The 22343-nt window shown below is 58.5% G+C and overlaps 1 protein-coding gene across 2 annotated transcripts in view; it reads right to left on the reverse strand.

Annotated features, from left to right (window-relative positions):
• The window catches only part of CACNA1G (calcium voltage-gated channel subunit alpha1 G), a 62773-nt gene that overhangs the window by 22884 nt on the left and 17546 nt on the right, over positions 1 to 22343 (reverse strand). For both annotated transcript variants that reach the window (XM_068530410.1, XM_068530409.1), the window contains exons 10-18: positions 10128 to 10279; positions 9147 to 9332; positions 8935 to 9049; positions 8699 to 8854; positions 4247 to 4331; positions 3972 to 4165; positions 2737 to 3168; positions 1742 to 1842; positions 1391 to 1514 (exon numbers count right to left, since the gene is read on the reverse strand). In XM_068530410.1, coding sequence (XP_068386511.1) covers positions 1391 to 1514; positions 1742 to 1842; positions 2737 to 3168; positions 3972 to 4165; positions 4247 to 4331; positions 8699 to 8854; positions 8935 to 9049; positions 9147 to 9332; positions 10128 to 10279 — 1545 coding nt within the window. The remainder of the gene's footprint in view (positions 1 to 1390; positions 1515 to 1741; positions 1843 to 2736; positions 3169 to 3971; positions 4166 to 4246; positions 4332 to 8698; positions 8855 to 8934; positions 9050 to 9146; positions 9333 to 10127; positions 10280 to 22343) is intronic.

A 22343-nucleotide genomic window follows, 5' to 3' on the forward strand; every position in this document is an offset into this window, starting at 1 on the left:
TTGCTTTCCTGCTGTGTGCCCCAGAAATGGAGCCGCAGGGCAAGCTGGGGGCCTCAGTACAGGCTGTGCATCCCCAGGCACCATATTTATGCCAGGCATAGGGTGAAGCAGGGCAGGAAAGAAGGTGACCCAATCCCCTGATATCTGTGGGCTGATTCCATCGTTGGGTGGCCAAGAGAGGGGTGTAGAGAGCTGGAGAGGCAGCAGGCAAAGCGTGAGCGTCAGAGGGAGTGAGAAGCAGCGAGAGGGGAGAGGGAGAAGCACACACGTGACAGAGCTAGAGATGGAGGGGCTGAGTGGGAAGGTGGGGGAGAGACGTGGCCACAGTGAGCTCTGAGGCAGGGCCCTGGGCAGGAGGCAGACGAGGGGGCCAGTGTGACCAGCCACCCTTGCTCCAGGGGTGGGGGTCCCCGGAGCTGTGCTGTGCTCTCTCACCCATTCCCAGGCTGGCCCTCCACTCCCCAGGCTCCCTTCACCATCACCACCACCACCACCCCCCCACGCTGGCCTGGCTGGAGCCCACCCTAATGGAAAACAAGCCCCAGCAATGTCGAAAACTGAACAATGGTATGCGAGGCAGCAAGGAGGGGCGGAGACCACCTCCAAGCTAGTGGTGAAAGATGCCAGGAGGGGCAGCAGAGCCCCCCACCCTTCTAGGACCTGGATCACTGTGGGGCGACAGGCTATGACGCCAGGCTGGGGAGAGACAGCTCCCAGGACCGGCTGGGCCATCCTGAAGAGGTCAGGCCTGGGGGAGTATGTCCAGATACGCCGGCCCATGGCCTCTCCTCTCCTTCCGAGGAGGACTGGCGGGTTCACAGCCAAGCAGCAGTGACCAGTGCTCCTCCAGACACCCCTGAAGCCCTCTGTGTTTGTGACCCGGCAGTACCCTGAGGAGCAAAGGGCAGCTTCCCTCCCTGACGCGGCACCGCCAACGGGGCAGACAGGGCAGGACGCCTCCCTGTCAGTCACCGGGTCCTGGAGACCCTCTGCCACTCAGCCCGGCCAGGGCCAGTCTCACTGTTGGCCTCACCAGGACACTCACTGACTCACATACAGGCCTCACAAGCCCCTGGCGCATGAGAACAGGCCATCTGCAAACAGCTGGGTGCGACGAAGCTCACTTTTCCCCAGGCGAGGAGCAAGGCCCACTCCCCCAACTGGCTGCTGTGTCACAGAAGGGAAACGGAGGCCGGCGAGGGACACGGGAGGCATCCTGGGGCATCCGTTGCACGGGTCAGAGTCAGAGAGATTCCTGGCTCCCTGCCTCCGTGTCTCTCTGGGCCTCCCTGCCCGCCTGGCTGGCTGCGTGCGTGCTAACCCGCTAATCCGGGAGGGGTGGGCACAAAGCAGGCGTTCAGCAGCCGCTGTGTCAGCCCCAGTGACTCACAGCACTGTGGGGGTCGATCTTGGGGCGCTCCATGGCGATGGTGATGCAGTTGAGGAAGATGATGACGAGGACCACGTGGTCGAACATCTTGTGGGTGATGATTCGGTGACACAGGAGGCGGAACCTGCTCCGGGACAGAGGCAAAGCCCGAGTGGGGGGGGGGGGGGAGGGGGAGGGGGGACAGCAGTAAGGGGCACCGCCCCTACCCATCCTGGGCCCTCCCATCCCCAGGCCCCGCTCTCATCCTCCCCCACGTCAGGGGACACTTCTAGCATCCCTGGGATGGAGTCGCAGGAGAACTTCCCATGAGAAGGAGAGGTTGGGGTGCAGGTCAGGGACACTCTTGCTGACCTTGACTGAGGAGGGAAGATGTAGGCAGACCAGGAGTCTCGCTCCAGGCAGCAGGCAGGGAGCCGGGCTCGGACCCACGCTCTCATCCTTTCCCCTTTGCTCTGTAAAAGGATGGCCCGGGATGTGAGCAGGGTCAGGCCTCCAAGTTCCTGATCCCTGGTTCCTCAGCAGCCCCGTGGCCCTCACTCCTAGTCTACTCTCTCCACTCTGGCCCAGCCCTATGCCTGGCTTCTCTTCCTGTATTCTTAAAACCACCTCCGCATCCCCCCAAAACCCCCCTCAGTCCCCGAGCACGCCTCACTTCCTTCATCTCCCCAACCCCTCGCTTACCCCCAGGCTCTCCTCTCTTCCCATCTCTGCCTCCAGCCCAGCCCCCTGCCTGCGCTCCCTCCTTCCCTTCCCGCCGGGCTTGGAAGCCACATCAATTATCAGACACCGTCCCCATCACGGCTGCCTGTTCGAAGACACACCTGGCATGAGGAGACACTGGACCTTTCTCCCATGCTAACCCTGGGGTCCCAGGTCCCTGAGCCCCATCCCCAGGGTTAAAGGTGGTGGTGAGGGGGTTGGGAAAAGGGTGAATGGGTAAAAGTGGGTGTGAAATCAAGGCTTGTGATGAGGTAGAGATGAGAGAGGGGGACAGAGGAGGGTATCAGTTTGGAGAGAGATGAGTGATGGGTCTTTCTGAGTCACAGGGGGAGGGCCATGAAAGATTCATACACATCTGCCCGAAGCCATTCTTATCCACCAGGGATGCAGAGCCGCAGACCCAGGCATGACAAGGATCTGGGGCTTGGTGGGATGGGCAGAGGGAGAAAGGGGCTGTTTGGAGCTTGGCTTCAGGGATGATATCCCTTGAGATCCTTTGGGCGTGATGGTAACTCCCTGAATGCCATACAACTGGGAGGGGGTTGTCCAGTCCTGCACCAGGTCAGGCACAGCTCCCCTCACTCAAGGTCAGGGACGAGAGGTCACTGTGCCCACAGGGGCCTCACCAAGTTGCCCTCGTCATCGCCATCGTCCCCATCCAGTGGGGGATCGTCGGGCCGCAGGGCCCGGGTCAGGCGTCCTGGAGCTGACTTGCCGTTGCAATCCTGGTGCTCAGAGGCCGAGCTGCGGCCGCTGGCTGTGCGGTGCAGCCCGGGCACCTGCAGTGTGTCCGGCAGGTCAAAGGAGCTCTTAGCTTCCCGCTCCAGGGAGCCCCTGTGGCGGCGGTCACTGCCCGCTGGGCTGGTGCGCTCCTCTTCCGAGCTCTCCTCCTCATCCTGGCTCTCCTGGCCCTCGCCCGACAACAGGGACCTCCGCTCCCCACTCGGGCTCCTCCGCTTCAGGCTAGGGGCGCGGCCCAGGCTGTTCCGGCTGGAGCGCCTGCTAGCCCAGCTGCTCGCTGCACTCCAGGGACTGTGTGGGGAGCTGCGGGCGCTCGGCTGGGGGGCGAACAGAGGAGAGAGTGGTCTCAGCCAGGACCTCATGGCCCCACGCCCCTTCACATGCATCCTGGCTCCTGTGAGCCTCTCTGGCCTCACATCAGGTGTAGAGGTATGAGCAGGAGCCCTGGACCTGGATGCCTGGACCCACACCATCTGTGCGACCTTGGGCAAGTCACTAACCCTCGCTGTGCCTCATCTGTAAAAGCGACATGACCCTAGCACCTATTCCTCACTGAGGTGAGTGGCAGTGTAAAATCACAGTGAGAGCATGGGCCCTGACACCAACCTCCTGGATTAAAATGCTGGCTCTGTCGCCTGCTCACTGTGGAGCTTCCCACAGATCACTTTGGCAATCTGAGACTCAGGTCCCCGTCTGAAAAATGGGGATAATATTGGTACCTACCAGATGGTTGCTGTGAGGATCACATGCATTAAGAACACTTATAAGCAATGTCTAGAGCAGTGTCTGGCACAGAATCAGTAACTGGATGGGGTTTGCTATTATTAAGATGAGGTATTCCCTCCCATTTTACAGAGGGAAATGAGTCTCATCCAAGGACACTCGGGGAACAGAAGAAATAGAATTAGAACGCTGCTCTTTTGCCCCCAAGGCCGAGGCTCCTGCGCCTGCCTGCATTACCAGCCCTGCTGACGCCCCCTGGGCCTTGTTTCCACTCCCCCCCACCCCCCGCCCCCCGCCGTGGCTCAGGGGCTGTCTCCTTGGGCCTGCCCATTCCACCTCTCTTCCCTCCTGATGTCTGTACATCTCCCACCGTCGGGGCCCCACATGCACCCCCTACCGGTGACTTCGTCTCGTGGGGTGCCCCCGGTTCGGCCGACCCACTGCTGCTGGCGCGGCGGGACGCAGGGCCCAGAGCCTCGGCCAGGCCAGTGCTGGAGCTCTTGGGCAGCGACATGGGTGTGGCGGCCGTGTGGATGATGAGAGGGGGCAACAGGCTGCTCCGCAGCTCCGGGTGGTCTCCCAGAGACACCACTGCGGGGGAGAGAGGGGGAGACCTGAGTCCACTCGAGGCTGGCCTAGAGCCAGGGGCTGCCCCCGCAGAGAGCTACTCACAGGCCAAGCGCTTCTTCCTGTCCCCGTCGCCATCCAGGCTGGGCGAGAAGAAATCGGGCTCTGACTCGGACTTGGTGGCATCTCCCTAGGGTGGGAGAGCAGCGGGCCATTAGGAACCTGGCCGGGCAGGGGTTGCTAGGGTGGATCGAGGTCTCCCTGTCTTCACACGCGCACACCACATATAGGCCACAAGGAACCAGCAACCACGGCACGAGACATGCACTGGCTCAGGCCAGACCACCCAGGCTTGGGGCCCAGGGCTCTCAAGGGCCTGTGATACCTCAGAGAAGGCCACGGCTCTCCCCAGAACCCACAGCACAACCATCATGGCTGGGACTGGCTTCAAGAATGGCTGAGGGGAGAGCGGATAGCCTGGCAGGCAGGTGGCACAGGCCAGAGGGAGCTGGGGACCTGAGTGAGGTAGTCACTAGAGCCTCATTTCCAAAGGCCACTTGTGCCCTCTGCTTTCCCTCCATGGCTGCCCTCCCCTGAGCCTCAGACCCAAGGCCCCAGAGAAAAATTGAAGGACCCCAGACAGAGCAGCTCAGCCCAAGGATGCCACTTCAGTCCCTCTACTTCTTCCCTCCATCTTCCCCAAGCCCCCGCCTTCTCCCCTGGCCCCATTTTTACCTCTCTCCCTGTCTCTGGGACAGTTTTTTCTTCCTCCTTAGCAGGTCAGTAGGTTCCCCAGTAATTACACACTTCTCCTTAAGAAGTTATTAAGAAATACTTGATTGCTGCTTTTGATAAGGACATAAATATTGCGTAATTGGCATCTCAGGGGATCATTTTCATTAACTCAGTTTACATCCCTAACGAGGCCTTTAATTATCAAGTGGGATCTCCAGGGGGCTGCTTGGGATGTGCAGCACCATGGGGTCCCATGGCAACCCTGGCTTTGCCCGAATTCTGGTGCCAGTGCAGGAAACAGCAGGGCACAGGCTCAGTGTGGGGGCCAGGGGAGGAGCATGGCCCTGAGTACCTGCTGGACCTCCTGGGTGGTCAAGGGGCCAAAGACACAGGAGTAGATTTTAAATTCTGGTACATTCTGGCAAGAGGCACACCCACCCCCACATCCTCCAAAGCCTTGCCCTGAGCTGAGACAGCTTGTGGGGTCTCCAACAGGGGCTCAAGGCAAGGAGGAGAGGAGAGAGATGCGGGAGCACGGTCTGCGGCCACAGATCCCGACTTCACTGAGGCCCGACGACCCAGACTCCTCGGGGACCGCAGTGGAGGTACACACACGCGGTGTACCACACACGTGCACACAGAGGATTCTAAGTCCCTTCCTTCTCCGGCCCATCCACTGGTCTGGTGGGACGGATTGGCGCCCTTTGCGGGTGAACAGGGCAGAGGCAAGGAGGCCCTCCCCTCAAATGTCCTCAAGGGGGAAGGGACTTAAAATCAAAGCAAACCTCACGACACCGAGGACCACCATGGCCACCACAGGTTGCACAGCAGCTGAGCGTGAACACAAGCACAGACACGGAGGCAGAATGGGGGCGTGGGGCACGGGGGGCATGCCGACTCATGATCGCATACCTACCCCCTGGGAGTCGACAGGCAGCTGAATACAGCTTAACTGTCCACTCGCATCTTCCCGTTTGCTGATTTCCTACAGGGAGAGGGGGAGGCAGGGGACGGGCGCTGGTTACAGGCGCCGGGCTTTCAAACAGCAGCAATGTCGAAAGAGGAGGAAGAAAAGGAGGGGTGCAAACCCAACAGTGGGGGAAATGAGACATGGGGTGGGGGAGGAGAAGAAAGGGAACAGTATGGCCTTCCAGAATTCAACCACAGGCCCTGGAGCCAGAATGAATCTGAAGGGTGAGGGCAGAGGCCACAGAGATGGGAACAAGGGCAGGGAAGGAGACCGAGCCCCCCATTAATCCTAATAATACCAGCTACCATTCACTGGGGGCGTGGCAGGCATCACACAGCTGCTTCATTAACACTAGCTTACCTCCTCTCCAGGTGGGAAGGAGGTGCAGCTAGCACCATCTTAGAGGAAGCACCTGAGGTTTGGAGAAGTTAAGAAAACTGCCCCAAGTCACACAGAGACTAAGAGATGCATCTGGGCCTCGTACCTGAGTCTGCAGCTCACCTCTCACTGGCTCTGAAGCAGCTGGCCGGGAGGGTGGGAAGGAGGGCTGGATGGAAGTCAGAGGTGGGGGAGGAGACAAAAGGCCGGGACCAAGAACAGGACTCTTCACTCCTAACTCCAGATCAGAATGCTCCTACCAGGACGGGATGTGACAAGTAACACCGGGATGATGGCTGCGATGTTGTCTGATATCAGTGAACGGCCTCACACAGGGCCTGCTGCCTGTTCATTTAATTAAGTGTGCAGATGATAAATATACAGGGACTCAGGGCGCCGCCCCCTGCAAGTCAGAGAATAAACAGCCCAGCTGGCCTGGTCCGCTAGGCGACCCCCTCCTACCTCTTGGCAGGGTGGCAAGGCCAGCAGGGGGCCACCCTTGAGGCCTCCTGCTGGTGACGCCCAGCAAAATGGGGGCGGCCACTGCTTCCACTGAGGTAGGTTGCCTCGTTTGTAAAAAAGCAGGTCATCACAACAGCAAAAGCCAGCCTCTTCTGCCAGATAGTGGGGCTCCCTCAGAGCCACATGTGTGCCCCCTGAAACTCCGTACAGCTGAGGGCAGGTGCCTCTGGAGGCGTCCAGGCCACTGGCACTGAGTGACCAACCTACCCCCCGACCCAGGGGTTGGCAGGACAGCGAGCAGCTGGTCCAGCTCCTCACACGGGCCCTTCAGGGCCACGCCGCTGCCCACCCCCTTGAAGAGGGGATGATCCTGAAATCCTTTCTCCGTCCCACCCCAGACCCAAAGCATCATGCCCCGAGTGAGACTCTCTCCCAGGCACTTGTCGAGGAGGGTATGGCCCCAGGCCCTGGCCAATCCCTCATGCTGGGGCAGCCACAAGCCCCCAGCAGGGCCAGAGTGACCAGGCCAGGCCCAAAGGCCAGGCTGCTCTCCATTCCCACACGCAGCCTTTGCCGCTGCCTAGCAACCAGGCCGGCTCAGCGGCTCTCGGTTTAACAAGGCGTCTGCTGGAAGGACCAGTGATGGGGGGTTGCTGCCTGTGCTGGGCATTTCCAAGACTGCCGAGCTGGCTGAACGGCCACTTGAGGGCGGGAGATAGGCTTGGGGTGTTTTCCATTTCCACAGAGTTCCATAGGAATTTTTCTGCGAGAATGTTAGCTGTCAGGAGCTGTGGTTTGGAAGGGGCTGAAGGACCCCTGTCCCCACTCAGCTCCTCTTCCCACAGGCCAAGAGCAGTGGCCAAGTGGTGGGTCTCCATACAGACCTTGATTCTTGTGGGAGCACGTTGGCACCCTTAACCCTTCAGGCCCCAGGGAAACCCCAAATAAATGTCCCATCCCAGGGAGAGTACCAATGTCCCTCCCTCCCATCAAGAGGCCCAGCCATCACCCAAGGCAGGGCCTGCCTTCCCGACCTGCTGCCCTCCCTGCCACCCAGTGGGGAGGAAATGCGATAATGGGTAACTACGGAATTACAACGGGAGGAGGCCAGTGTGGGAGAGATACACCCGCACCCACCAGCCCAGCCCAGCCCACGGGGGAACAGCCTTCCCTCGCAAGGCTTGGAAAGAGTCAGAAAATAGATTTTTGTTTTTCCACCGTGTGCTGGGTATTTATAGACCAGGCCGCAGCGGGAGTTTCCATCCGGGTCACCCGGAGAGAACTGGACCGAGAGCTTCTCCTCACCCAACCTGGAGCATTTCTAGGTTGAGTCGACCTGCCCTGTGCTAGGCGCTGCGATGCTGGGCTGGGCCTGGGGCTTGGGTGGGAAGAGGGGCTGAGCTAAGGGAGCGGAGCGGGGTGCAGCCCTTCAGGCAGAGGCTGTGTCCTGGCAGGGCAAGGGCGGGGTCAATGTAAATCAATATTAATTGATGACGCTGCCTGTGACGAAGGTGATGGAGACTGGGCTGGAAATAGGATGCTCACCTCTGCCATGCCGGCAGCTAATTGGGCTCATTTCTCACCCTGGGCAGCTCAGCCCTGCCCGGGCGCTGGTGGCATCTTCACCAGCTCAGCCAAAGCTCAGATGACTTGCTTGCTTCCCCCACCCCTCGGCTCAGATGGGTTCCCTCCAGATGTCCCCGAGCGCACCTGTGCTCAGGGATCCAGCTGCACCGTGTGTCAACACTCATCCCGTCCAGCTCTCTAGGGAAGCACCTAGCCGGCTTTGTGGGGGAAGCCCACTCGGCAGCTAACCTTGGATCCAGAGACGCTCTGCCGCAACAACCACCGGGTCTCTCGAGCGCCGAGGGGCTGCCTGAAACCCAGAACTCCCACTCCTAGTTTCCCAGCCTAGTCTGAAGGGCACGTCCTGCAGAACCTCCCAGGGCGCCACAGCTCCAGCGGGGCCGCCGATTCCTCCTGGAAGTGGACTGCTGAGGGCAGGGGGTTACCTCCGCCTGGAAGCCCTCCACCAGAATGGCAACGAGCAGGTTGAAGAGCACGTAGTTGCCAAAGGTCATGAGGGCAATGAAGTAAAGGGCAGCCCAGGATGACGTGGAGGCCATTCCGTTGTAGAGCACCTTGTTCCAGTCCTCCTGGGTCAGGATCTGCCGGCCGAGGATGGGAGTCAGGGCCTTCACCGGGGGCACCCCACCACCCTGCCCACCCTGCCCTGTTACCCTGGCACCTGAAAGACAGTGACGATGGCCCAGAGCAGGGAGTCAAAATTCTTCCGGTCCGGCAGCGTGTCCCCATCCCTCTCAGATGCAAATTTGCAGCCAAAAAGATGCATACCCAGGATGCTGAAGACACAGGAGCCACAGGATGGGGATCAGGGCCCCAGCAAACCCTGCCCCGCAGGCCCTCATCCCGCTGGCACGGGTGCCACACCTGCCTCACCTGAAGATGAAGATGAAGAGCATGAGCAGCATGCAGAAGGTGGCCACGTTGTCCATGGTCTTCATGAGCACCACGAGCTGCCGCTGCAGCGCCGGCAGGAAGCGCACCAGCTTCAGCACCCGCATCAGGCGGAAGGTCCGCAGCACCGACAGGCCGCCCCCCTGCTGGCCCACGATCTCCCACACGCTGCGAGGGGCGGGTGGCCAGAGCCTGAGCCTGAGCCTGAGCCTGAGCCCGCTGCATACTCACCCTCCGCCTGCCCCGTCCCTTAGGAGGGCCCAGCAGCACCTGAGGGTCTGGACTGACCAGCACTGAGAAAGTGGGCAGCAAGGGGCCCTTGGGCCTCCAGGCAGGAGCTCCAAGATCTGGGTGACAGCTCCAGCCCTCCCCACCCTCCCCTCTAGGCCAGTCCTCTCCCTCAATCGGCCAATGCAGCAGCCTCAAGTTATGGAATGTTTGCTTTGTTCTCTTCTAATGAAATCTAAAGCCAATTCCAAAAAAGCAATAAAGCAATTCTTCTGGCCCAGGGCCTGGGGGGTGTGGGGGGCAGTGGAGCACTTTCCCAAGGTCTTGGAAACCCTAAAGCAAGTTGCCAGCGTCTGCGACAGTCTCCAAGCACTTTGCAAGCAGGGACAGCTGGCTGGGCCTTACACCTCCTCCAACTCCCCTCCAAAGCCAAGCCCACCCCAGGTCTGCATGGGGTCGAAGACAAGGAGTGGAAACGAGAGCAAAGACTTCAGAGGGGCCCAGCCAAAGCGGATAGGAGGCCACGTTCCGCGTGAGCAAGCTAAGGCCTAGGGAGAGGGTGGAGCGCAGCGTTGGGGGCATGGAGAATCCTCAGCTGGGGGAGTGTAGAGCCTGTGGGTCAGTGGGGCCTGATTCCAGATCCCTCCACTCCAGAGGAACAGGCTGTGTGGTCCCTCGCCCCAAGCTACCCCGAGGGCATTCCTCAAGCAAGAGGCAGCAGAGGGGCAGTCATACCTGATGACAACAATGACACCATCAAAGATGTTGTAGGGGTTCTTGATGTAGCCAAAGGGACCATACACGAGCAGCTTCAGTAGCATCTCCAGGGCAAAGAGGCTGGTGAAGACGATGTTGCTGATTTCCAGGGCGTTGGTGAGCTCCTCAGGCTGGAGGACAGCGTGGGCATGAAGCAGCCAAGGCTTGTCCCTGAGCCCCTCATCCCAGTCCTCCCAAGCACCTGGCCACGTGGAGAGGGGGAGCGGGAACAGCAAGCCAGTGGGTGGGAGTGGGGGTGTTGGGAGAGGGGAGTAGTGGTGCTGAGTGCTCAGGCTAATGGGGAGGACCCGCCCCCAAAGGGTCCATGAGAAAATGCACTCAGGGGTGGCCACTGCACAAAGCCCCCAGCCCCTGGCCATTTCCAGCTCTGAGTCTCAGACCCTGGGGCCACAGGTTCACAGGAGGCCTATGCTGTGGGTTCTGCCCACTCCTACTGGGTGCTCCGAGACCCATCCTGTCCTGTGCTACCATGTCAGCTCAGCAGGCCCAGGCCAGCAGTGCACTGATGCTGGCCGATACCAGAGGGTGATTGCCAGGACCTCACACACGTACCCAGTCACAGAGCCACATGCAAATCACACGTGCTCTACGACGACTCTGTGGACTTGGCAGCATTCTCTTGGACAACCGTTGACGACGTTGCTTTCTTCCAGACACGCACACACTGCATACAGGTACACACAAACACACACAAATGCGTACATGCACACACACATATACACAAACACACGAACAAGTATACACACGCAATACCTGCGTGCAGGCACACAGAAGCATGTACACACAAACACACTGATGAGCGGAAGGGAGACCCCAGGAAGGGTTGTCACAGATGAGGTGGCACCTGGAGCTGCTACCTGAGTCTAGGACACCCAGGTTAATTCTCCGCCTATCCTGTCAACTCACTGTGTGACTGACCTTCAGCAAGACCCTTAACCTCTCTGGTAATCACTTTTATGCTCCTACCCAGGGTCTGGGATTGGGACTGAGGATACAACCTAGAGAGGTCATCAGAACTCATGACAAACTTTGCTTCATCTGCTATTCCAGTGCAGAATATTAAGTACCTCCTCCCTCTTAATATTAAGTACCTACTGTATAATCCACCAGGTACTGTAAAATCCACCAGGTATGCAAAAACATGCCAGCTGTGCTCCCTGCCTCCTAGGAGCTCAGAGTCTAGCTGGAAACAAGTTGTACACACACAAAACAGCTGAATAACCACAAGAGACCTTAGATGCTTTGGTGCCAAAATAAATTATCCAGACAGTAAATCCAGGAGTTCAGGGGAGAGAAGGTGAGGGAGGAACACCCAGGGAAAGCCTTAGTCGGGAGGCAGCACTTGAAATGAACTCTGAGGGTGAGTGGGGTCTCTCCAGGCAGAGGGAAGGGGAAGGCATCACAGGGTCGAGCCAGGGAATGAGCCATGTCTGGGGAGAAAGGGAGGGGCCTGGCCAGGCTGCAGGCTGCAGCTGCAGAGTGATATATGATTGGCTCAGTGGAGCTGGAAGGCAGGGTCTTCTGATTGACTGGCAGGTGAGGGGCATTCGGGGGCTCAACAGCTACTTAGAAGGAGAGAAGCTCTCAGCCCGCGGATGGATTCTCTCCAAAGACAGGTCTGGGGAGCAGGGCCGGGGTCAGCAGGCGGGGCCGAGAGCCAGCTGTCCAGAGAGCGAGTGGCTGTCGTGGGGGCCAGTGTGGCGTGGAGCCCGTTGCTCCAGCAGATCTTGAGTGAGATTTTGCTCTCAGACTGTGAGTGGGGGCATGCCACCTGACCTAGCAAATGGGGTCACAGGGAGACAGGACCTTTGGTCCCTCCAGCGGGAGCACAGTGCAGGTGGTGGGGAAGGGGCCATGGTCAGGACAATTAAATCCCAGAGCTCAGGGACTTCCCTGGGGGTCCAGTGGTAAAGAATCCGCCTTCCAATGAGGGGGACGCGGGTTCGATCCCCGGTCGGGGAACTAAGATCCCACATGCCGCGGGGCAACTAAGCCCGCCCGCCACAACTACTGAGCTCATGTGCCTCAACGAGAGAGCCTGCGTGCCGCAAACTACAGAGCCCACGCACTCTGGAGCCCGCGTGCCACAACTAGAGAGAGAAAACCCACACGTCACAGCTAGAGAGAAGCCCGTGCGCCACAAAGAAGACCCCGCGTGCTGCAACTAAGACCTGACGCAGCCAAAAAAAAAAAAAAAAAAAAAAAAAGCCCAGGGCTCAGACCCTCCTCCTGACTAAGTGGATCTCCCACTTTCTGCTCCCAAGTCCAGTCTGTTTCAGAAAGCCATGGTCAGTGAACCTGCCTCCCTGTCACTCTGCAGTCTGCCCAGTTGTCCATCCTTGGATTGGATAAAGATGGTAAGCACAGGCCACACTGGTGCGATGCTCTGTGGGTTCCCAGGCTCAACGTGTGTCCCACCTTGTACCATCCACACAACAGCCCCCCCACCCTCGTTTTGCAGATGAGCAAAAGTGGTCAAAAGATGATTAATGACCAGCACAAAGTCATAGGGCAGGGAGAGCCAGGGAGCGGGACCCAATCCCCCCTTACCCTGAGTCCAGTAATACTAGGCTGTCAGGATCCAAGAGCGCAGTGAGGGGCCTGTGAACCCAGACACGGGGATGGACTGAATATGTAATGTGTCTTCTTACATATATAAAATTATATTTCACATGAACGTAGATATATGAATAAAGAATGAGTTTGAAAGCATAACTGAGGTGCATGTATAATGGGTGAATTTTACAGCATATAAATTATACATCAAAAAAAAGCTGCCAGAAACAAAAATTAATAAAATAGTGAAAGCACTATAGCTTTTGCTATCATGTATTTACTTAATTAGTGAATGCTTAAAGTACAACTACTACCAGGCGTGTGGAGGAGGGGTGTTCTCACCGTTTCCTGGTGTTGTCTACAGGGCTTACGACAGTCTGTACCTGAGGGCTCACAGATACACACAGACACACACACTCACCCGCCAGCGCACCAACCAAGAGCCTCATCAGAAGGATGGTGCGGGCTCCCCCCAGGCCTGCGTCACTGCCCTCGTAAAGGGGTGGCAGCAAAGCCTGGAGCTGCAGCGCGCCCAGCCAGCCTCCAGGAGGCAGTGGGACCCAAGAAGCAGGTAGAAAGGAGGGCCTGGCACTCTCCCCCCTTCCCCCAGCCCCGCCTTCCCTCTCTGTCCTCACTGCACACACTTAGGGGCAATGCCTATTCCCTTCCAAGGCTCCGGTATCCCCCATGATCCATGGGAAAAAAGTCCTCCCCCAGACAGCCAGGCCTGTCCAAGTTACTAAATTGGAAGCTGGGAATGTTCTGCAAATGCAGGACGAGGACACAGAGACTCAATCTTAGCAACACCGTTGCCCCAGGGACCAGAGCCGTGATCACAGCCACTGCAGCTGCAAAGGGACGGGGTGGGAGCCAACTTCTGCTAGTGCCCTCCACGGGCCCTGCACTGCTACTACCTTCCTCCCAGGAGTTCATTTCCTCCCTGCTCACACCAAACAAGGGAGGGATGTGGGCTTCCTTGACGGCAGGGAAACTGAGGCTCTGAGGTGTGGCGACTTGATGGAGGTCACACCGCTCACTTAGAAAGGTGCTGAGCAAGGTGCATCTGCACGTCCCTCCACACCTCTCCATGCTGCTGCCCCCGCCACACACCCAGACAGCCCACACAGACTCACACAAGCCCATCAGGCTGCCAGGTAGTCCCTTCTCTGGTCTAGACTGCATCCTCCCTCCTGTTCACGAAGGTCAAGGCCCAGTGGGGGCTTCTGCGAGTGGAGGCCAGGCAGCCTGAGCTTCTCCCACCCAGAGGCCCCAGGCTCTTCTCTGTGCTGACGCTAACTGTAAATCTCCCATCTCCCATCTCCCAATGCTTTCCCTCCCCTTAGCCTGTCAGCTTGGAGTAACTGGGCCCCAGGTAAGCTGCTCAATACTTCCCAGCCCCAGGACCCCCCCTGAAACCCAGAGCACCTCCATCCACTAACCCTTAAAGTGTTCATGGTGTGCACAACACTGCTAAGAGGTGGGGTCGAACCTGAACGCAGGAGGCCGGCCAACTTGGAGACTTTGCACCTGGGTGACCTCAGGCAAGTCCTTTAACCTTGCTGGTTCCCAGTGGCCTCTTCTGTTAAACAGGGTAACACCTCCTTGTGACGAGGCTGCCCTGCCAGATATAGGAGTTAAAGCCTGTGAAAACACCCAGGCCAGAGTCCTGCTCAGGTGGCAGCAGTCCTCACATGTGGCAGGACAGAGTGCCTGCAAGGCCGAAGCTAAGCACCACGTGTGGGCAGACACCAGAAGGGCCCCAGGAGCTCAAACCAGCTGAGGTCAGTGGGCCAGTGGGGAGGAGGCAGTGGGAAGGCATCCCCGGCCAGAGCGGCGTGAGCAAAGGAGCAGAGGAAGGCATGTGCAGGGCATACTCCAGGACCAAGGATCAAGTGTCTGCCCTGGTCGGAGGGTGGGAGGGACCACTGGGGAGCAAGGCTGCCAGGTAGGCGGGGCCCAGCCAGAATGGCCTTGACTCCGCTCCACGACTTGACTCAGGCTGGACTTGCCTCTGCCCATGATGCTGCCATTGAGGCTTCTGGGGGCAGCGAGGAGATGTGCAAAGCAGTATATTAAGAAGATGAATCTGCTGCAGTAGTGGCAGTGTGCAGATGGCTTGGGGAGACAAAGAGATGGAGACCAATCAGGGGATACTGCAGCGGTCCAGGCGCGAGGCCTGAGAGCCGGCTCTGGCAGAAAGGGATGTGCCTTTTGCAGGGAAGATGCAAGGCGGGGACAAGCCAGACCAGACCTGAGGGGAGGCCTATACGAGTCACCCCAACCCTGCCAAGATCCACCTTCACCCCCCATCTCCTCAGCTGCCACCTCTTCCACGGACCCTGAAATCTCTGCTCCCCAATTCTGACTCCTCAGCTCACCTCACCTCTGCCTTTGACAGTCCTGCCTGCTGATCCCACACCCAAAAGAGGTGGTCCAGGTGGGCCACAGTGATGGGGTGAGGGTCACTGGGTCAGTGGGACCTCCCCCCTCCTCCTCCTCCTCCAAGGAGGTGTGGGAAATCAGGGGACGCCTGGGCGGCAGGAGGTTTCTAGGAGACCTCACAGGCCTCATCATACAGATCGTGGCCTTGCTCTTCGCCGTCCCACTGGAAGCACTCTAGCTTGGAACGTTGCCTCTCAGCACGTTCTTCCAGCCCCTCATGCCCGCTGGGCCCATTGTTAGGTGTCACTGTGCTCCAGTGCCTCGTAACCAGCGGTACTTTAGTCCCTCCCCATGGTCTCCTGCCAGCTCCCCAGAGCTACCCCAAGGGAACACACAAGCCAAGTTAAGTGCAAGGCACCCACAGTGCTCGCTCGGCTTGCAGACAGTCAACCCAAAGCTTCTGTGACTTAAAATTTTGGATCTGTGGCCCTTGCCCCTCACTCGCCTGCACAGTCTCTCGGCCCAGTTGTGGTGGACCATCTAAAGGCTGCCCTCAGGCCACAGACCTCAGAGGGCTCCTGTCTTGCCAGCTCCAGCCCAGGTAAGTCGCCACCCCCTCTGCCTCTCTGCTGCAGCTGTCGAATTGCTGAGCTTCGCTAGTCACGAACCTGTGCTGACTGGACAGGGGAATAACCTGCTGGGGGACCAAGGGCTGCTCCGTGCCGGTATTCATCTTCCTCTATTGTTGGATCTCCATCTTTCACCCCCAAGAGCTGCCTCAGACCCTTTCCCTCTCCACGGCCCCCATCCCCACTCCCAACCTGGCCTCCTGCTTCATGGGGCTCCACTTCCCTCCCCCAGACAGCTCTGTGTCCTGCTACCTACTCATCTCTCTTCCCTCCTGGGAGGGAGCCAGCCCCTCCTCCACCCGCACCTCCACCCCACACCCGCCCGCCATGCTCCCCTGGACTCCATTTCATTCCATCAGTTGTCCCTGTTTCCCTCACTTCTCCAATATCCCTTCCCCTACCTAAAAGCAGAAACCTTCGCATGGATCCAGGCCTATTCATGCCTGAACCCCAGGCCCCACCACTCCAGCTCTCTCCAAGAACCCTCTTCCCAGCCCTCCTCTTCTGGATGCCTGGGCAGTACCTGAGCCTGCTGCAGGCCCCTCCTGCCTGATGACTACCTCCCTCTACTTCCCTGACCCTGTGCCGGCCACCTCCTGCCCTCTTAGGGCTCTTCTCCCTCTCCCGCTGCCTTTCTTCCCTCAGGCCAACATTCCTGAGTTCAGCAGAACCCACTTCCTCCCTGGGCTGCCCCCCTCCTCCATCTCCCACCTCTCCAGATGTCACTGGGGTGTGGACGACGCAAAACAATCTCCTTCCGAGCCTTGGCTCCTCACCCAGAGAGCCAACCTGCCTGATAGCCTTCCCAGGATGGTCCACGGCCAGCTCAAGGGCGGCAAGTCCAAAACAAACCCTCTCACCTCCTCTCCCAAACCTGCTCCTTTCCCGACTTCCCAGCTCCATCCCTCTCCAGGATTCAGTTTTGAATAACCTAGGAGTTATCTAGGATTTATGCCTGCCCTTCATCCCTCTAGTAGCAGGTGCCCGGGCCCACAGACCTTGGCAATGGAATGGCTGTGCCCCCACCCACTCATTCTATACCCCCTCTGCCATACTGCGGGCCCTCATTGCCTCTGATCTGAACGATAGAAATAGCCTCCGGGTCCCTCCCCCAAACCAGCCCACACCTAACTGGAAGCTCCAGCTTCAACAGCACTGCTGGACTCACTTCACTGCCGCTCAGACAACTCGGGGTGGGGCGGGGGAGGCAACACGACCGTCTTTCAGAGCATCCTGTGCCTCCCTGGGCATTCCCAGGCCAGGCTGCCAGAATCCCCCCCTGTCCCTCCGCCGGAACCCTCTGCTCCTGGCCTCAGCTACCAATCCCACTTATCTTTCAAGGCCACCCTCAAAAGCCACCTCCTTCAGGAAGCCCTCCGAAATCCCCCATCTGGGTGTAAGCATCTGTCCTCTGTCCCCAGAAGTCTCCCTTACGGCATTTGGTGTAATCATCCATGAAGCAGAATGACTTTTCTGCTGGAACCTAAGTTTCTTGGGTGCTCCTGGCACTGCCCCCACCCCCATTCTATTATTCTATTCTAACGTGCTGTGCACAGGAGGTGCTCCCCATGTTTGCTGAATTGGGGGAGTCTTAGAGCCAGATGACACCTGGAGGAATGGGAGCACCCCTTTTGCTGGCCATCTCCAAAACAGCACCCTTCTCCCTCCCACATCTGGAGAAACTTTGAAAGTCTGGGGCCAGGGCAACTGTAAAAGATCATCCCCCCAAGTCTTGCTTGGCCCCCAGCCCCAGCTCCTCTGCCTGGAGGCCAAGGACTCCTGGGAGGCCCAAGGAATAGGACAGGTGTCTGTAAACCCCTGTCCTCGAAGGCCACACTGGGGTATCCATGCCCGTGTCTATCTTCTGGGAAAAGGGTCCCAGCTTTCAGCAGAATCCAAAAGGAGCCGGTGAATCCCCTCAAAGTTAAGACCTACCACATCCGGACTCTCCCCCACCCTACCCCACCCCCAGCTTCCCTCGCCTTGAACAGCTGACTTCACTCACTTATAAATAGAAACCCTCCCTGGACATGTATCTAGAGTGACAGGATGGGGAAACAAGCAGAATCATCACCTGCCCTGTCCTCTCCTGGCCTGACAGGCTGTGTATTTTGGACCCTCCCTCTCTCTTCTCTGCAGGCCAGGAGACCAATGGGCCGTGTGCCCTACCCACCTCCCCACATGCTGTTGTCCCTCTTCTAGAATATGAGGTTGGCCCCTGCCCTCAGCAGCCCCAGACCAGGAAGGGGGTGATTAGGAAGCTCCTGTGTCCTTAACACCCCATTCTCCTGGAGGGGCCTTGCCCCCGCGCATACTCAGCCAGAGACAGGTTCCGGGAGACAGCCTCTCTTCTGTGCTCCAACAGCACGCTGGATGTCCCACAGGCACCTTGTACGCAATGCCCTCCAGCCCAACTCTGCACAAGCCGCAGCGCTCCCCCCTGAAGCAGAAACCTGGGTGTCATCCTCGCCACCTCCTCCCCACAGATATCCAACTGGTACTGAGTTCTACAGATTCAGCCACCTGCCAGCTCTCCCCAGCACCCTTCTCTCTGTCTCCAGGGACAGAGATGTATGAACTGGCCAGACCACTGCAGTAGCCCTCTGGTGGGCCTCCCTGCCTCCTGTCTCCCTCTCCCTTCTACTCCCCACGTGGCTTCCGGAAGCCTTTTCATAAAACACAAACACATATCATCGACCTGCTTAAAACCTTTTTTGGGAACCTGTCACCTTCAGGATAAAATAAATCCAAACTCCTTCCTATGCCTCTCAGGACCTAGCTCTGAGTTTTTTCCAAACTCATCTCTTGTTACTTGCCCATCCCAGCCCCCACCCAGTGCCCTATTCATTCTGAACTCCTTACAAATCTCTTCGTTTTTGTGTCTGGTGCCTCTGGCCCTCCCCCATGCTGTGCCCTACCCTCTACCCTTCACTAGCTACTTCCCACTCTCCATTCAAACTCAGCTCTTAGGCCATGTCCTACTGAAGCCCTCCTTGAATCCCTTCCCCAGTCTGGGTCATGGGCTACTCCTCTGCGCATCCTTTCCAAGCACGTATTACATCAAGTTAGTGTGACTGTTTACTTGTCGCTGAGGTCTTTGAGAGGAAAGACAGAGTGCCCCGGCCCAGTGTTGTACTGGAGCGTCTGGCTGTGCACCTCTCTTCCCAACTCCCCATGCAGTGACATCACATTGGTAGCTTGAAATCAGCCATAGTGGAAGCATTTACACCATGGAAATTGGCAAATACTGTAAACACCACAAATCAGGACATTTTTTTCTTTTTAAAGGGCTGGTTATTAAACATTTATCAGCATGCCACTGCTTAGGCCCAACTCTGATGCACAGAAAATGTGTGTGGAATGTATGTATGGATGGATGGATGGACGGATGGATAGTTCACAAGTTCCCTGTTCCAGGCACTGCCCCCTAGTGGATGGGGCACACACAAACCCCCCCCCTCCATCAGATCACATTTCCGATCTGAAGTTATATTCTTGCTCCCTCCTCAGAGTCCTGTGCCTTTGTCCTCCTCACCAGCCTCTCTGCACAAACTAGCCCTGCCACTTCTCCGCCAGCTGATGGGTTAAGGGGTGGGGAAAGCAGGAGAGTGTGGACAGCATGGGGCCCACCTCGGGTAGGGTGGGGTATGACAAAACGGATGCCACCTTGGTCAAGAGGTTGGCAGAGAGCAGCAGGAGGATCACTGCTCTAGACAGGAAAACCGAATGATGGGTAAGATAGGTGACGGTGGGAGAGGACAGGTCTAGAAAGGGCACCAGCAACGGGCTGGGCTCCTCCCCCAGGGAAGCACCAGCAACACCCTCTCCAGTGTCCAACTGTCTGATCAACACCAAGATCGATGGATACAACTGCCTCACTAAGAGCACTGCAGGGAAACCATGAGCCTCTGGCCCTCGCCTCTGAGCATCTGCAGACGCTCTTCCTTGCTGTGTCTCTCAGCTCTCTTGCTCAACTGGCTCCTCCTCTCCTTCATCTGAGGCTCCATTGGAGCCTCTGTCTCCTGGTCCCTGCCCCATCTATCCTTGTTTGCATCAGGGTCTTGGTCTGTCTTTGGCTCCCTCTCCGTATCTGTCTCTGTCACCCCTACATCTCTGTGCCTCCACCTGTCTCTGTCTCCTCCCCCTGAGTCTCCATCTCCCTCTCTATATCTCTGACCTTCTTGTCTCTGTGTCTCTGCCTTCTTATCTTTTTATCTCTCTGCCCCTGGGTCTCCATCTTGCTCTCTGTGCCCCCATCTCCCTATCTCTGTCTCTCTCTGCCTTTCTCTTTCGGTCTCCCTCTGTGTCTCCATATCCCCCTCTGTGTCTCTGTCTTTCAGCCTCCATGTCTCTTTGCACCCTTCCCTGCCCCCCTCAGCCTGCTCAGGCTCAGGGACCCAGATGGCGGGACATTCATGCCGCAGTGCCTGCAAGCACAGGGCCACGGCTGCTTCTGGGATTTTCTACCGCTCGCAGCCCCTGCCTGCCGGTGCCGCAGTCAGTCCTCTGCCTGGCCTGCTGGTGACTCTCACTCACCCCTATGGGGCCCTCGGCAACCAGGTATTGGGACAAACTCCTCCCTGGAGCAGACATTGTGCCACCACTGAGTGGGGACTCCCTGCTGCTGAGGACTTGGGAGGCTGTGTCCCCCCCTTTCCTCAGGAACTTGCATAAGGAGATGTTGCAGGCACCGTGACTGATTGCTATTACTTCTTCCCCAAGGGGGTGTCCTTCTTGATGTCTAACTGAAAGCCTTCTTGCTGCAGCTTCATCTGCCCTCAGTCTCTGTGACTCAGCTTCTTTCCAGCACAGTCAAAGCCTCCACCAGCAGCCGAGGAGGTGTCCCCGGGGGGAGGGGCATCTGACCACGGCCAGAACTGGGGTAAGGGAGAGGAGGCTGAGATTCAGGCTCGGGAGCTGGCGTAATGGGAGCTTAGGAGCTGCCGCCACCTGGATCGCGGCAGCAGAAAATGCCGCCACAACCAGCCCGACAGAGCAGAGCACCTCTCCCCAGGAGGCTGGCTGAGCAGGCGTGAGCCACACACACCCACGCCCCATGCGCCCAGACACAACACGCCCACCAAAGTGCCATACTCCCCACCTGCTGACCCTGCAGCCGGTGTCCTGCCCCGCTTCCACCTCACCTCCGTAGGAAAGGAACAGGGGATAGCCGGCAGGGTGGGGGTCATTGAGGCAAAAGGAAGGGGCGTCAACATGGTTGATGGCGATGGAGGAGGGGCTGGGGTGCACCCGGCTGGACAGGGCAATTGGGGTAGGAGCTGAGTGGGGTGGACGGTAAGGGAATTCAGAACCCCCTGAAAAGTGAACATCTCACGTTTGCTCCAGCCGGGCTTCGACCTAGGATACCCAGCCTCGACCCAGACCCACTCCCCGCACTGCCCCGTGGCCACGCCCAGCGGAGCCCAGGCCCCGCTCCATGGTTGCCCCACCCCTGCCACACCCGTGCGTGCGTGCGTGCGTGCGTGCGTGCGCGCGCGCCCACTCCACACCTCTGGCTCCACGTGCCTGTACCTGTTGGGTTGGGGCAGTACCTGGCTTCGGTCGGCACCAGGGAAGGTCTGGCAGCCCCGACCCTCCCTGAGCCCCAGGACAGTGAGAACACCCAGGGGAGAAGAGCACAGAAGGGCCTGTGAACCGCAGCACCTGCCTGCTGGCCTCCCTCGTTTCCCAAGAATCCGACAAGGGGGTGACCTGGAAGGCCAAACTGGGGGGAAGGGCTGCCTTCTGAAAGGATTCCTGTGGGGGATGAAGCCATAGCCGGTTGTGAGGCCCCATGGTACCTGCTCCCACCTCCAGTGTGGGAGTGGGGTCAGTGGGGTTCGCCAGGCCACCCCTCCCGTTCTTGCACCGCTCTGCGAGAGAAGACAGCCTCCTCCCCCTCAGCCCAGATCCCACTGCCTGCAGCCGTCAGCCCCGCAAAACAAGCCTGCTTCCTCTTCCACATGACAGCCCTTCAAATATTTGAAGACAGCTCGCCTGTCCCTGCTGAGCCTCCTCTTCTCCTGACTAAACATCCAGGTTCTTAGAACGATTCCTCAAGCGCAATGGTTTCAAGTCCCCTCACCATGCTGGGAGCTCTCTTCCACCCAGAGCCGCCCTCCCCGTTCACAGCACAGCTCCCAGAACAGAGGCCAAGAGCAGATGGCCTCCCTCCCTACTCCGCCCGGGGGCAGGCTCCAGCCCTCCACTCCTCACCTCTACCTGCACAGCCCCCTGCTGCCTCCAGTCAATCACACCCCTAATTACTGAGTCAGGTGAATGCCGGGGGGCCCAGCCCACCCCCTGTATGTGACCTGTCCCTCCAAAAAGGCCTTGCCCACGTCTGATGCTCATCACTCATTTAAATCCTTTAAAGCCCACCTCCTCTCAGAAGCCTTCCCAGATCAAACACACCCAGCGCAGACCCTGCCCCTGCCCTGGGCAACCTCCACACTCAGAGACTGTATGACATTCACTGGCTTTCACGCTCCAAAGAGTCCCCACGCATTGGTGCCTCTCCCTCCTGTCCTCCTCCCTGCCGTGCAAGCTAGCAGCATGGAGAGGAAACTGAACACGGGGAGGGAGGGGAGGCAGGTAGAGGGTCCCC

This window comes from Eschrichtius robustus, chromosome 20 (genome assembly GCF_028021215.1).
Source record: "Eschrichtius robustus isolate mEscRob2 chromosome 20, mEscRob2.pri, whole genome shotgun sequence".
In the NCBI taxonomy this organism is placed as follows: domain Eukaryota; kingdom Metazoa; phylum Chordata; class Mammalia; order Artiodactyla; family Eschrichtiidae; genus Eschrichtius; species Eschrichtius robustus.